The sequence below is a fragment of the Perca fluviatilis genome, chromosome 21 (genome assembly GCF_010015445.1).
Source record: "Perca fluviatilis chromosome 21, GENO_Pfluv_1.0, whole genome shotgun sequence".
In the NCBI taxonomy this organism is placed as follows: domain Eukaryota; kingdom Metazoa; phylum Chordata; class Actinopteri; order Perciformes; family Percidae; genus Perca; species Perca fluviatilis.
In genome coordinates this window covers 2,427,156-2,442,155 of record NC_053132.1, presented here as the reverse complement: position 1 = coordinate 2,442,155, position 15,000 = coordinate 2,427,156, and the positions used below count along the sequence as shown (strand labels likewise).

Sequence of the window (15,000 nt, the reverse complement as noted above, 5' to 3'; positions counted from 1 at the left end):
AATTAATCGAAATTTAATCGTGATCATGATTTCTGCTCCCAATGATCACAAAAACAGAATAATCGAGGAAAAAAACAATTATTTAGCTCATTACGTTTTGCAAGTAAACTTATTTTCTCGTGTTCTGAATGAAGAAATAAAGTTTAAATGAAAAAACTAAGTTTTACTGTTGATTTGTTGAATTTTTTTTAAGTTCAATAACTGCAACATCTTTCCAGAAGTCAACGAGTAATCGTGTCGAATTATCGTGATTTCAATATTGACCGAAATGATTGTGATTATATTTTTTTCCATAATCGAGCAGCCCTACGTTCATATTGATGTAAATCTGCAAAACCTCCAATAAAGGTTGAATTGGGGGTGGGGGTGATTAATGGCGGGATCATAGGGATCAGTAAGTCGTTGGCTTCTCCCTCAGCTGGAGCCTGGACGGTCAGTGTAACGCTCATCAGTTCAGTTCTCTAAGCACAAACGGACAGTTGGAAAAACAGAAAAGAAATGGGTTTAAATATCCAACTTTTCATTTTTTTCCACCTTGACAAATAAAAAAAATTGGATCTTTAAACCAGTTTTTACAATTTTCTGTTTTTTATTCAGAGGAATTATTCATTTATTCCAATTATTCATAATACTGCCATGGTATTCTCTCCCTCTACTTTGCAGAATATGCAGCTCATTAACTGCATATGGACCAAAATCTTTTTTTTAAAAACTGATAGACTTTGGGCTCAGAGGTGCTTGCAACTGATGTTTTCGAGTGGGGGGGGGGTGGGCGTAGCTAGGCGCAACCATAGACTGTTATATACAGTCTATGGGCGGAACGAGGGAGAGAATACCGTTGCAGTATTCCGAATTAATTGGAGCTCAGATGCAATTTTGTAATTTCCTAAATTTCTGATCCTCTGAATAAAAAACAGAAAATTGGAAGAACAGTTTAAAGATCCAATTTTTTTAATTTGTCAAGGTGGGAAAAAAAAAAAAAAAATTGGATATTTGAACCCATTTTTCTGTTTTTCCAACTGTCTGTTTGTGCTTAGAAAATTGAACTGATGAGCGTTAACACTGACCCTGGACTGCGAGCCTCCTGCACAGTTAATACACCCCCTGAATACTGTGGAGAGGGTGTTACTGGTGCCTGTGTCTCTGTGTGTCCCGCGTGTTAACGAGGTCTCGCAGAGTGATTGACCCTAATTAGTTCAGGGCCCTAATGAGCCCAGGACGTTAACGAGCTCTTCCTTTTCCATACGTAACATAAACCTGACTGTGTTTTATATTTTTTTAATGAGTTGGCTCTCTGATTTTATACAAGTTGTTTCTTACATTTACCACCAGGGGTCAGTGTTGGTCTGCGGTGTGTGTGTGTTTGTGTGAGTCTCTGTCTGTCTGAAAAGAAAACTAAGTTGCATTTAAGACACAACTTGTGTGTGTGTGTGTGTAAACAACACTAACCTGCAGCTGGCGGGCTGTTCCAATCATAGTAATAACATAGCGATGAATGCTCTGATGAATTGAAAACCATCTCCCAAAAACAGCCCACGTCTCTGAGAGTTGGTTCAGTTGTTGAATATAATTTGCTGTGTGGACGATGATTATAATAAAGTGAACACGTACCCTATAATTACACTTAAGTGGTAGTTTGCTGGTAGTGGTTTTCAGGCTCAAAAGAAATCTGCATCGACTCTCTCTCCCTCCTCTGTTGTACAGACGCACAAAACCTCCCGAGTGCCATTGATCAGCAGGCTCAGAAGACTTTCTCCTCACAATGGTGGGAAGTTCTTCTAGTCTTTCATCAGCATCTAGTCGAAGCTTTCGCCGCCCTTCATCCTGTAGCTGCTATTTTACAGAAGATGGGAATGAATTGGTTTTGGATTTTTATTCTTTTATGTGTGTGTTCTTGTTCAGGGATGTGTGGTTGCAAAAGGGTGTGAAGAGCTGTACTTGTGTGTCTCTGCGTCTAGCTCACCTTGTAGAAAATAAACCATAACCCCTCAAAATATAATACAGTCGTGGCCAAACGTTTTGAGAATTACATAAATATTGGAAATTGGAAAAGTTGCTGCTTAAGTTTTTATAATAGCAATTTGCATATACTCCAGAATGTTATGAACAGTGATCAGATGAATTGCATAGTCCTTCTTTGCCATGAAAATTCCACTGCATTTCATTGCTGTCATTAAAGGACCTGCTGAGATCATTTCAGTAATCGTCTTGTTAACTCAGGTGAGAATGTTGACGAGCACAAGGCTGGAGATCATTATGTCAGGCTGATTGGGTTAGAATGGCAGACTTCACATGTTAAAAAGGAGGGTGATGCTTGAAATCATTGTTCTTCCATTGTTAACCATGGTGACCTGCAAAGAAACACGTGCAGCCATCATTGCGTTGCATAAAAATGGCTTCACAGGCAAGGATATTGTGGCTACTAAGATTGCACCTAAATCAACAATTTATAGGATCATCAAGAACTTCAAGAAAAGAGGTTCAATTCTTGTTAAGAAGGCTTCAGGGCGTCCAAGAAAGTCCAGCAAGCGCCAGGATCGTCTCCTAAAGAGGATTCAGCTGCGGGATCGGAGTGCCACCAGTGCAGAGCTTGCTCAGGAATGGCAGCAGGCAGGTGTGAGCGCATCTGCATGCACAGTGAGGCGAAAACTTTTGGAAGATGGCCCGCGGTGCCCAGAAGGGCAGCAAAGAAGCCACTTCTCTCCAAAAAAACCATCAGGGACAGATTGATCTTCTGCAGAAAGTATGGTGAATGGACTGCTGAGGACTGGGGCAAAGTCATATTCTCCGATGAAGTCTGTTTCCGATTGTTTGGGGCATCTGGAAAAAGGCTTGTCCGGAGAAGAAAAGGTGAGCGCTACCATCAGTCCTGTGTCATGCCAACAGTAAAGCATCCTGAGACCATTCATGTGTGGGGTTGCTTCTCATCCAAGGGAGTGGGCTCACTTACAATTTTACCCAAAAACACAGCCATGAATAAAGAATGGTACCAAAACACCCTCCAACAGCAACTTCTCCAACAATCCAACAACAGTTTGGTGAAGAACAATGCATTTTCCAGCACGATGGAGCGCCCGCGCGCATAAGGCAAAAGTGATAACTAAGTGGCTCGAGGACCAAAACGTTGAAATTTTGGGTCCATGGCCTGAAACTCCCCAGATCTTAATCCCATTGAGAACTTGTGGTCAATCCTCAAGAGGCGGGTGGACAAACAAAAACCCACTAATTCTGACAAACTCCAAGAAGTGATTATGAAAGAATGGGTTGCTATCAGTCAGGATTTGGCCCAGAAGTTGATTGAGAGCATGCCCAGTCGAATTGCAGAGGTCCTGAAAAAGTAGGGCCAACACTGCAAATACTGACTCTTTGCATAAATGTCATGTGATTGTCAATAAAAGCCTTTGAAACGTATAAAGTGCTTGTAATTATATTTCAGTACATCACAGAAACAACTGAAAAAAAGATCTAAAAGTAGTTTAGCAGCAAACTTTGTGAAAACTAATATTTGTGTCATTCTCAAAACATTTGGCCACGACTGTATATTCCCTGCTTTCTTACTACTTTACTTCTAGAGGACTTGTATTACGATGTTGCTGGGGATGCACCAAATCCTGATTTTCAGCGTATTCACCGAAAATCGAATCCACTGGTTAAGATTCTGTCAAATCCGAAACCGAATACCAAATCCTCCTCCCATCCTCAGTCCATTAACCCAGTAAACACATTAATGAAGTAAACAACGTCCACAGACTTTAAAATAGTTCAAATGTTGAATTCACACGCTCTTTTCACATCGTAGGAAAGCACTTAGCTATCGCCAGATGAGCTAACCAGTGTATGATGAAGGCATGTTGTGTTGGTGAAATTAGAAAGCTAACGTTAGCCAACGAGCACTGTTGGGAGACTCCGAGAGAACGGCTGCCAGCCCGGGAGAGGCACTGTCTGGTTAACACCAGTTTTTTAGCAGGGACTCTCCTTCCTTTGCCGTACCTGAAGTTGCTGCATTCTGGCTGCTGTCTGGAGATTCCTTCGTGCACAACTCGTATTCTTTCAGATGTTTCAGACCAGATGTTGTGACAGCGGCCATGTTGTGTATAGTTTAGGGTCCTCGCCACCACCAGACCAATCAGCTTTGAACAGATTGAACATGTAGCTGGACTTGAATGGCCTTCTTTTGACTGAAAGTTCTGCCAAACAACAACTTTTTCTGCTCATCAGATCCATGTCCACTTCCTCACAGCCTACTGCATTGAACGCTCCACCTACATAAACACCTTCCCTCACCAGATCCATGTCCACTTCCTCACAGCCTGCTGCATTGAACGCTCCACCTACGTAAACACCTTCCCTCACCAGATCCATGTCCACTTCCTCACACTCACACACACAAACAGACACACACACACAGACACACACACACAGACACAGAGACACAGACATACACACAGACACACACATAAGACACGCACAACACACACACATAACAACACACACAACACACACACAGACAGAGACACACACACAGAGACACACACACACAGACCCACACACACACAACACAAACACACAGACACACACTCGCACACACACAACACAGACACACGCATACACACTCACACAGACAGACACACACACCGTCTTCTTGGCTGATGAAAGTATAAAGCCAATAATAGATATATTACAGCATACAGACCACTTATGTCTGTGTTTCGTGTCTTTCAGGACGTCCTGAACAACCTGGACTCTTGTGATCTGGATGATGATGACCTCATGCTGGACGCAGACCTCCCAGAAGACGCATCGCTGCACAGCGGTACGTTTGTACGTTTGTGTATCGATGTCAGAAACTCGCATAAAGGAAAACAGGATGGATGCCAGCGAGTTAGGGCTGTGATGTGTGACTCAAACCACCAAAAACACACTTATTTTCCATTACACCCAATCACAGTAGTTTAGCATAACCTTTGGGTAGAAATCTACGATGTCCCGTACATACAATGGGTAAGCTGCTGGTCAGGTTAGCTAACCGTTGAGATTAGTAGCTAAAAAAGTAATGTTCAGGTTAGCTAACAGTTCAGATTAGCATCTAAAAAAGTATTGTTCAGGTTAGCTAACAGTTCAGATTAGCAGCTAAAAAAGTAATGTTCAGGTTAGCTAACAGTTCAGATTAGCATCTAAAAAGTATTGTTCAGGTTAGCTAACAGTTCAGATTAGCAGCTAAAAAAGTAATGTTCAGGTTAGCTAACAGTTCCGATTAACATTATAAAAAGTAATGTTCATGTTAGCTAACAGTTCATATTAGCATCTATAAAAGTAATGTTCATTTTAGCTAACAGTTGAGATTAGCAGCTAAAAAAGTCATGTTCAGGTTAGCTAACAGATCAGATTAGCATTTTAAAAAGTAATGTTCATGTTAGCTAACAGTTCAGATTAGCAGCTAAAAAAGTAATGTTCAGGTTAGCTAAAAATTCAGATTAGCATCTAAAAAAGCGAAGACAGTGTCGTTAATTTTACATTCCACGTTAGGAGCTAAAATATGGTTCAAGTAAGCTAACAGTTCTGTTAAGAAACCAAAACTGTTTAGCTTCAGGTTTTTATCTTGCTATAATAATATTATTTGTTGGGAATTAAATGCAGGACATTAAAGTTAAGAGTTGATTTTGTGATTACATCTCTGAGCCTTTATTGTCTTTTTATAAGTTAAAGCTCCCATATTCTGCTCATCTTCAGGTTCATAATTGTATTTTAAGGTTGTACCAGAATAGGTTTACATGGTTTAATTTTCAAAAAACACCATATTTTAGTTGTACTGCACATTGCTGCAGCTCCTCTTTTCACCCTGTGTTCAGGTCTCTGTTTTAGCTACAGAGTGAGACCTCTCTTCTTCTGTACTATCTTTGATTGCACTCGCACATGCTCAGTAGCTCAGATCGTAGCTCATGTCAGCTAGCTCCATAGACGGTAAAAGAAAGGCTGTTTCTCCAACTTCAGTCAGTTCATCTGTCCAATCCAAGGCAGGATCAGCTGGGAGACTTCTTCTAAACCAGGGAGCACATGGAAGTAGTTCTTTTGGAGATTATGGTGAACTAGTGTGTGTTGTAGCAGTGCTTTGTCATTGAGATGAGGTAGCATGCTAATGGTAGCATGCTAACGGTTGCGGTTAGCCAGCTCGTTTCGGCTAGTGACGTAGAAAGCCGTTCAGATGTTGACCAGCTCACCAGGAGACTGAAGGCAGGACACATTCAGAAACCAGATCTCACTCAGAACACCATGGATGGATTTTTATCAAAGTCTGTATGTGTGTGGAAGCACCAGAGACACAAAATAACACCCCAAATCACCAGAAAAAGTGTTTGTTTTTTTATAATAATTCATAATTGCACTTTAAAATACAGTAATTTTCTTCTCTGTTTCCTAACGCTGCTGCAGACGGAGACGGGATAGCCCACATGGCTCAGTGGAGGATGAGACAGCTCTGCTGGGGAACGCAGGACATCCACAGTGAAAATGAAAGGTGAGGTGAAGGAACTCTTTCTGTGAGCTTGTCCTGGATTATTTGAAGAAGTCAAAGTCACCAGCTAACCTGACTCCGCCAGATGGATCGCTTCGCATTTGCTCGGCATATCCATCTGGGAACTTTCCGTTGGAGAACTTTTGGGAAGATTATCTGATTGGATAAACCATCTGTCTATCACCACCTATAGTTGGTGATAGACGGGGCCAAATCAACCAATCCGAAAAGCCTCCAGTGCCATTTTTTGCTCTTCTTTCAATGAAGGAATACTTTCTAATTCGGATAAAACTCGCTGCGATAGCTACGCTCATCTCATCCGTGGAAGCCGCCACGTTGTTTAGACCGAACAGACGCTTCTCGTTGGCGTCACACCTAAACCAGCCTCAAAACCAACGCTGATTGGTCGGTCGTTTGGCGAACGGCTCCAAATTTTCTCGATCTCAAGATGCCAGACTGATCTGAGAGTGGAAAACTGGAGCTCGCCAGATCAGGACGGTCCCACGAGGCTACGTCACCAGCAAGAACAGCTACCGGATTCATTTCAAAGCAATAAAGGGACCAGGGGTCCAAACTCGGACATGTTCTATCAAATTATCTGTTCAAATATCCATCCATCCATCCATCCATCCATCCATCTTTGTCCGCTTATCCGGTGTTGGGTCACGGGGGCAGCAGCTCCTGCAGGGGACCCCAAACGTCCCTTTCCCGATCATTTTGACACAAATACATATCAATAAATGACATAATATTGCACCTGTCAATACAGAAGTAAATATTCTGGAGCCTATTCTGCTGTCAATACTGCCGACGTTGTCTGTGCTGTAATCAAATCGGTATATTTTTATGTTTATGGCAAACATACATGTGTACAGACAAGGCTAGCAGCAGCAGCAGCGCCGCATCAGACACCTTTCTGGTGTGTAAAGACGTAGAAAACACCATGCAGAGCTGACACGCAACAGAAACTCCACGCAGCCAGTGTTTAGCAGGCCTTAAGCTTAACCTTCTGTGCATCAGATGTCACCCGGAGTACTTTTAACCACTTCCTCAATGACTAATGCAGCTCTTTTGCAACAAGCACATACACACATTTTGTTAATGAAATATTTCTGCACTGTATCTTACAAATGTAACTGACCATCATGTTCACAAACGTTTCCATGGTCCCCTCAGTGATTTCCAGTGCTTCAAGCTAACTGAGGATCCTGGGAATAAGAGGACTGACACGACCGGGGACAGCGGCCTGATTCTGGACCTCTGTCCTCCAAGGTGACACAAAACAGTTACTAAACAAGTTCTTATTTAAAGGTCCTATGACATGGTGCTCTTTGGATGCTTTTATATAGGCCTTAGTGGTCCCCTAATACTGTATCTGAAGTCTCTTTATATAGACCTTAGTGGTCCCCTAATACTGTATCTGAAGTCTCTTTATATAGACCTTAGTGGTCCCCTAATACTGTATCTGAAGTCTCTTTTATATAGACCTTAGTGGTCCCATAATACTGTATCTGAAGTCTCTTTATATAGACCTTAGTGGTCCCATAATACTGTATCTGAAGTCTCTTTTATATATTTTTGGTCCCATAATACTGTATCTGAAGTCTCTTTTATATAGACCTTAGTGGTCCCCTAATACTGTTTTTCGAAGTCTCGTTTGTATATATATATATATATATATATATATATATATATATATATAGATCGATACAATGAAAGCCATGATGTCTCTCTCTAAAATTCTATCGATCGATCGATAGAATTTTAGAGAGAGACATCATGGCTTTCTATCGATCGATCGATAGAATTTTAGAGAGAGACATCATGGCTTTCTATCGATCGATCGATAGAATTTTAGAGAGAGACATCATGGCTTTCTATCGATCGATCGATAGAATTTTAGATCGATCGATCAAGGCCACTTTGCTCGTTTGAAAGCCATGATGTCTCTCTCTAAAATTCTCTGGGCGGGCAAAGCAGAGAAAGGGGAGGTAACCTTGCTCCTTATGACCTCATAAGGAGAAGATTCCTGATTGGTCCATCTGAGCTTTCATTTTCTCAAAGGCAGAGCAGGATACCCAGGGCTCGGTTTACACCTGTCACCATTTCTAGCCACTGGGGGGCCATAGGCAGACTGGGGGAACTCATAAAGTGAAATGTTCATGCCATGGGACCTTTAAGTTACCTTGAAGGTAAGCAACTAGACCAGCAGTCCTTTTAAATGTGTAGAAATGTAAATAAGAACGTTGTTGACGTTCCAGAGCATCCTCGATTTCTGTGCCTTTGTCTGTTATGAACGTTGTCGTTACTACCGCATTGCATTGTGGGATAATTACGCCGCCGTAGTGTCCACTCTTTGCATATTTTAATCATTTTTCGGGAAAATAGAACGCAAGTCATGTACTATTGGTTTAATACTAAGGTTTCGGACACACACAAAGAATCTCAACACATGTGGTGAGTGTGTTCAGGGACTACACATGTTGTGTCATTTTTAACACATCTCTTCTTGCATTGCATACTGTTTTAACCAGTGTTGTAGTACTCAAGACCACTTTCTGCAGGTCTCGGCCTCGTCTTGGTCTCGGATAAAGAGGACTCCAGACCGGTCAAGACCACCGCTGCAGAGATATCACTAGATTGCCTCTGCTTTGTTTGATTTTATGTGTTAACATCATTACTGTGATCGGACGTAAAACTTGCTTTAAATGCAACCCAATAACTTTTGGTAACACTTTACTTTAAGTTTTCTACATAAGAGTGACATGACACTGTCATGAATACATGAACCCTGACCATAACCTGAACCCTGACCATAACCTGAACCCTGACCATAATCTGAACCCTGACCATAATCTGAACCCTGACCATAATCTGAACCCTGACCATAACCTGAACCCTGACCATAACCTGAACCCTGACCATAACCTGAACCCTGACCATAACCTGAACCCTGACCATAACCTGAACCCTGACCATAATCTGAACCCTGACCATAACCTGAACCCTGACCTTAACCCTTACCCTGACCATAACGTGTCATGACAAAACCGAATGACACTTACTAAAAAAGAGTTATGTCATAAACGTTTATGACTTGTTTATAATGTTTTATGACACGTTCATGACAGTGTCATGTCAGTCATATGTAGAAAAGTTAATGTAAAGTGTAACCTAACTTTTTAATTTGAAATGTGTTACTGTTGAGCCCCTTTAACATGCTCTCCCACGAAAATGAATGCAGGAGACAGAAGAAGAAGCTCTGGTTGTCTGGCACTGATCTGGTCTTGGTCTTGTCTCGCTCTCGACCCCTCAAAGTCTCAGTCTTGTCTCACTCTCTACCACTCAAAGTCTCAGTCTTGTCTCACTCTCTACCACTCAAAGTCTCAGTCTTGTCTCACTCTCAACCCCTCAAAGTCTCAGTCTCAACCCCATCAGCGTGATGAGACAGAAACCATCAGACGCAGCAGACACAGTGGTGCGTTTACCGGCTGGAGATTTGTGAACAGTGTTTCTGTCCTCAGGTCTCCCTGCCTGTCTCCCGGTACTCCTGGTTTGGGTCTGGATGTGGAGGAAATGGCTGAAGACTGTTCTGCCGTGCGATCCCAGCTGGAGTACCTGCAGAGGATACTGCTGCAGGTGAGACAGGAGCAAGAGTTCCCTTTTTTAATTGTAAAAACAATAGGGCTGGGTTAAAGTAATCGATTCACCAATTTAAATAATCAATCTTTGTCTGATATTGATTAATAAAATCCATGAATCAATCTGTTAATATCTACTTTTTCACCTTGGATGTAGAAGTAAAAAGGGACTTTAAACAAACTTGTTGGGCGTCAGTTTTTAATGTTAACCTCTTTGCATTATACAATTTAACTCCGCCCAAGTAGCAGAGAGGAGCAGTGCTTCGCCTTTCTGAGAATATAGTTCCCAGTATGTATACTGTTAGAAGATGGCTGTGTGTCATGTGACCTTGTTATATGTACATGCTGTGACTCTACAAATCACAACATGGAAATAGGAACATGTTGGCATTATTTTGTCACTTATTGAGAGCAGTAGGCTAGATGGAGCCGGTTACCTCCAGGATCTGTGCTGTGCTAAGCTAGATGGAGCCGGTTACCTCCAGGATCTGTGCTAAGCTAAGCTAGATGGAGCCGGTTACCTCCAGGATCTGTGCTAAGCTAAGCTAGATGGAGCCGGTTACCTCCAGGATCTGTGCTAAGCTAGGCTAGATGGAGCCAGTTACCTCCAGGATCTGTGCTAAGCTAGGCTAGATGGAGCCAGTTACCTCCAGGATCTGTGCTAAGCTAGGCTAGAGGGAGCCGGTTACCTCCAGGATCTGTGCTAAGCTCGGCTAGATGGAGCCAGTTACCTCCAGGATCTGTGCTAAGCTAGGCTAGATGGAGCCAGTTACCTCCAGGATCTTTGCTAAGCTAGGCTAGATGGAGCCGGTTACCTCCAGGATCTGTGCTAAGCTAGGCTAGATGGAGCCGGTTACCTCCAGGATCTGTGCTAAGCTAGGCTAGCGGTGGGTGCATCAGACAGAGTTACGACATGCACGGAGATGAGAAGGTGACTTATCTCACTCTGGGGGACACAGGGAATAAGTCCCAATAAGTCAAAGTCCCAATAAGTCAAAGTCCCAATAAGTCAAAGTCCCAATAAGTCAAAGTCCCAATAAGTCAAAGTCCCAATAAGTCGGCCTGTTCCTTATGTTTACACCACATAAACATGAGGATGTTTTTCAGCAGCAATACGACAGCTCTGCGTGAAGGAGCTTTCGTTTCAGTAATTTCAGAGCTTTGCAGCCTCTTAAGGATTTTTTTACATGCATAATATTGAGTAAGAGTTCGTCAGACTTCTGTGTTCAAAGTGAACGTCAAGTGAACTTTTTTTAATGTTATTCCTGCATTTTGAAGTCGATGTTTACTTGCCTTAAATAGCCAACTGTACTATGTGTGTGTGCTTTTGCTCAGGGATGCACCGAGTCCAGATTTTTGGGGTTCGGGCCGAATACCGAACCCCCTGGTTAAGATGGTGCTGACTCCTCCTCCCATCCTCAGTCCATGAACCCAGTAAACACATGAATGAAGTAAACAGGGACTGTCCTTCCTTTGCTGTACCTGAAGTTGCTGCATTCTGGCTGCTGTCTGGAGATTCCTTCGTGCACAACTCGTATTCTTTCAGATGTTTCAGACCAGATGTTGTAACAGCGGCCATGTTGTGTGTAGTTTAGGGTCCTCGCCACCACCAGACCAATCAGCATTGAGCAGATTGAACATGTAGCTGGACTTGAATGGCCTTCTTTTGACTGAAAGTTCTGCCAAACAACAACTTTTTCTGCTCACCAGATCCATGTCCACTTCCTCTCAGCCTACTGCATTGAACGCTCCACCTACGTAAACACCTTCCCATAATCAACGGCGCCGTCGTTACGGCGACCAGCGTAGCGTGCTGAGTGCAAGCGTAGGGTTCGGTTCGCTGGGAAGAAATTCTAAGCTTCTGCAGAAACCAGAACCTCGTCAAAAAGCCCAAATATTCAGCCCAATCAGAAGCCCAATCCTGGATTCGGTGCATCCCTATTTTTGCTTTTGGTTGCCAGTTTCCATCCTTTTCCTCTTTCCTCTGCTGTTGGAGTCCAAATATAAACCTTTCTAGCTCACACAGTTGTCTCTTTTTCCTAATTTGCCCCCACCCAGGGCAATCTCATATCTATTCCCTAACTGTCTTTTTAGTGATTTGAAATTCAATTTGCTTTCGGTCTTAAAACCTTAAGACGATTCAGAAAATGTTGAGCGTCACAGACTACAATTTCCATAAATCTCTCTCCATAGCTGTTTAAAATAGGCAAAATGTTATAATGTTTTAATTCTCTGTATCAGTGGTGTAGTCTAGTGTATTGTAGTGGGTATACTGTACTGTATATACATATATTGGCCTATATATATGGGCCAGAATCTGCCTTTGGGGAAGGGTAGGGGGCATATCATAGTTGGGGGGTCCCCAGGGTTATTTTGAGCGTCAAAGACTTCATTTCCTGCATTCAGATACACTTATATGCACCAATTTACGGTGGAAATACCTTTATTTAGCCTATGTGAAGACGAAAAACACAGATGATAATTCAAAATATGTCAAAAATACAATGGAAAGTATGTTGTTGCGGGTCATTGGGCGTTTTTAAGTTGGTATATGGAAATCCTGGAGCTTTCTTAGTGGCTATACTGCGTATCATGTAGACCAGTGGTTCTCACATAGGGGTACGTGTCCCCCCCCTAGGGGTACTTTGGAGGACTGCAGGGGGTACGTGTGATTTTTAACAAAATGTTTAATAGTAACAAGTCCAGAACATTGTTCGTCTTCATGTAGACATTTTTTTTTCCTACCAAAGATATCACATTTGTGTCGCCTTCTTTGGGAACCTGTTATTTTTTGGGCTTATTTTAACTGGCCCATCCAGTTTTCTGGAGGCCCAGCTACAATCAAAATCCTGGCGCCGCTAGTGCTTTGGACCTAATCTTTTTTTTTTCGTTTTATTTCACTGTTTTTGATACTATTTCGACCTATTCTTGCCTTCCTTCCCTTCCTTCTTTCTATAATGTTTTTTTTTTTCCAGGTCCAAAGGCTGTTGTTGAGTAAATCTGTCGCTGACAGCGCTGTACTGGTCCTCTTTGTAGAGACTTGTGTTTTTTTCTACCGAAAATGATTCGTGCTGGTCAGGGGGTGTGCTTGGCGTGGACTACACAGCTGGTCTGTTTTGGGCTTTAACGTGAAAGGTGTCCTGATAACGTGCTGTGTGTTCAGGAGGAGGACGTAGACGAGGACACGCTGACTACAGACACTCTCCTGAGTCCCGACAACGAGTCCTCCTCCCACAGCTCAGACACACAGGTCAGAACTACACACACACACACACACACACACACACACACACACACAGGTCCGGAACTACACACACACACACACACACACACACACACACACACACACAGGTCAGAATAACACACACACACACACACACACACACACACACACACACACACACACAGGTCAGAACTACACACACACACACACACACACACACACACACACACACACACACAGGTCAGAACTACACACACACACACACACACAGGTCAGAACTACACACACACACACACACACACACACACACAGGTCAGAACTACACACACACACACACACACAGGTCAGGAACTACACACACACACACAGGTCAGAACCACACACACACACACACACACACACACACACAGGTCAGAACTTTACACACACACACACACACACACACACACGGGTCAGAACTCAACACACACACACACACACACACACACACAGGGAGAACCACACACACACACTCACACAGGTCAGAACTACAACACACACACACACACACACACACACACAGGTCAGAACTACACACATGCACACACACAGGCAGAAACACACACACACACACACACAGGTCAGAACTACACACACACACACACACAAAACAACACACAGGTCAGAACTACACGACACACACACCACACACACACACACACACACTCACACACACACACACACACACACACACTCTCACACACACACGCACACACACACACACACACAGGTCAGAACTACCACACACACATCACACAACACACACACACACACACAGGTCAGAACTACACACACACACTCACACACACACACACACACACACACACAGGTCAGAACTACACACACACACACACACACACACACACACAATACACACACACACAGGTCAGAACTGGCCACCACACACACACACACACACACACACACAGGTCAGAACTACACACACACCTCCCTCACACCACACAGGTCAAACTACACTATTATTACCACACAACACACACACACACACAGAAGTCAGAATCCACACACACATGTCATCATCACACACACACACACACATCATCACACATCATGCCACACACAACACACACACACACACATGTCAGAACTTAAACAAACTCCTGAAACCTTACTTTGCATTTCTCACCGGATTCTTCCTTTGTTTTGATCTTACATTTCCTGAATCCCTTTTCCACAGCACCAACCCGTGTCAATGTGTACTTGTGTGTGTGTGTGTGTGTGTGTGTGTGTGTGTGTGTGTGTGTGTGTGTGTGTGTGTGTGTGTGTGTGTGTGTGTGTGTGTGTGTGTGTGTGTGTGTGTGTGTGTGTGCAGGTGGCGCCTCCAGTGAGGTGTAGCAGCTCCGGTGAGGAGCTGTGAGAGCCAGACCTAACTATTACACAGCCCACCCTGGCTAAACTGGTCAGTCTCTCCCTCTCTCCCTCTCTCTCCTCTCTCTGGTCTCTCTCTGTCTCTCTCTGTCTCTGTCTCTGTCTCTCCCTCCCTCTCTCTCTCTGTCTCTCTCTGTCTCCCTCTGTCTCTGTCCTCTCTCCCTCTCTCTCCCTCTCTCCTCTCTCTCTCCCTCTCT

At 43.2% G+C, this 15,000-nt stretch overlaps 1 protein-coding gene across 1 annotated transcript in view; it reads left to right on the top strand.

The window, feature by feature from the left end:
- Nucleotides 1–13,402, top strand: part of LOC120551725 (serine-rich coiled-coil domain-containing protein 2-like) — a gene marked incomplete at its 3' end in the record, with an annotated part of 80,856 nt that extends 67,454 nt beyond the window's left edge. Inside the window, 5 exon segments of the mRNA XM_039789262.1 lie at nucleotides 4,723–4,813; nucleotides 6,430–6,514; nucleotides 7,688–7,783; nucleotides 10,036–10,150; nucleotides 13,316–13,402. Of these exon segments, the coding sequence (XP_039645196.1) occupies nucleotides 4,723–4,813; nucleotides 6,430–6,514; nucleotides 7,688–7,783; nucleotides 10,036–10,150; nucleotides 13,316–13,402 (474 nt within the window).
- Between the last annotated feature and the right edge of the window lie 1,598 nt (nucleotides 13,403–15,000).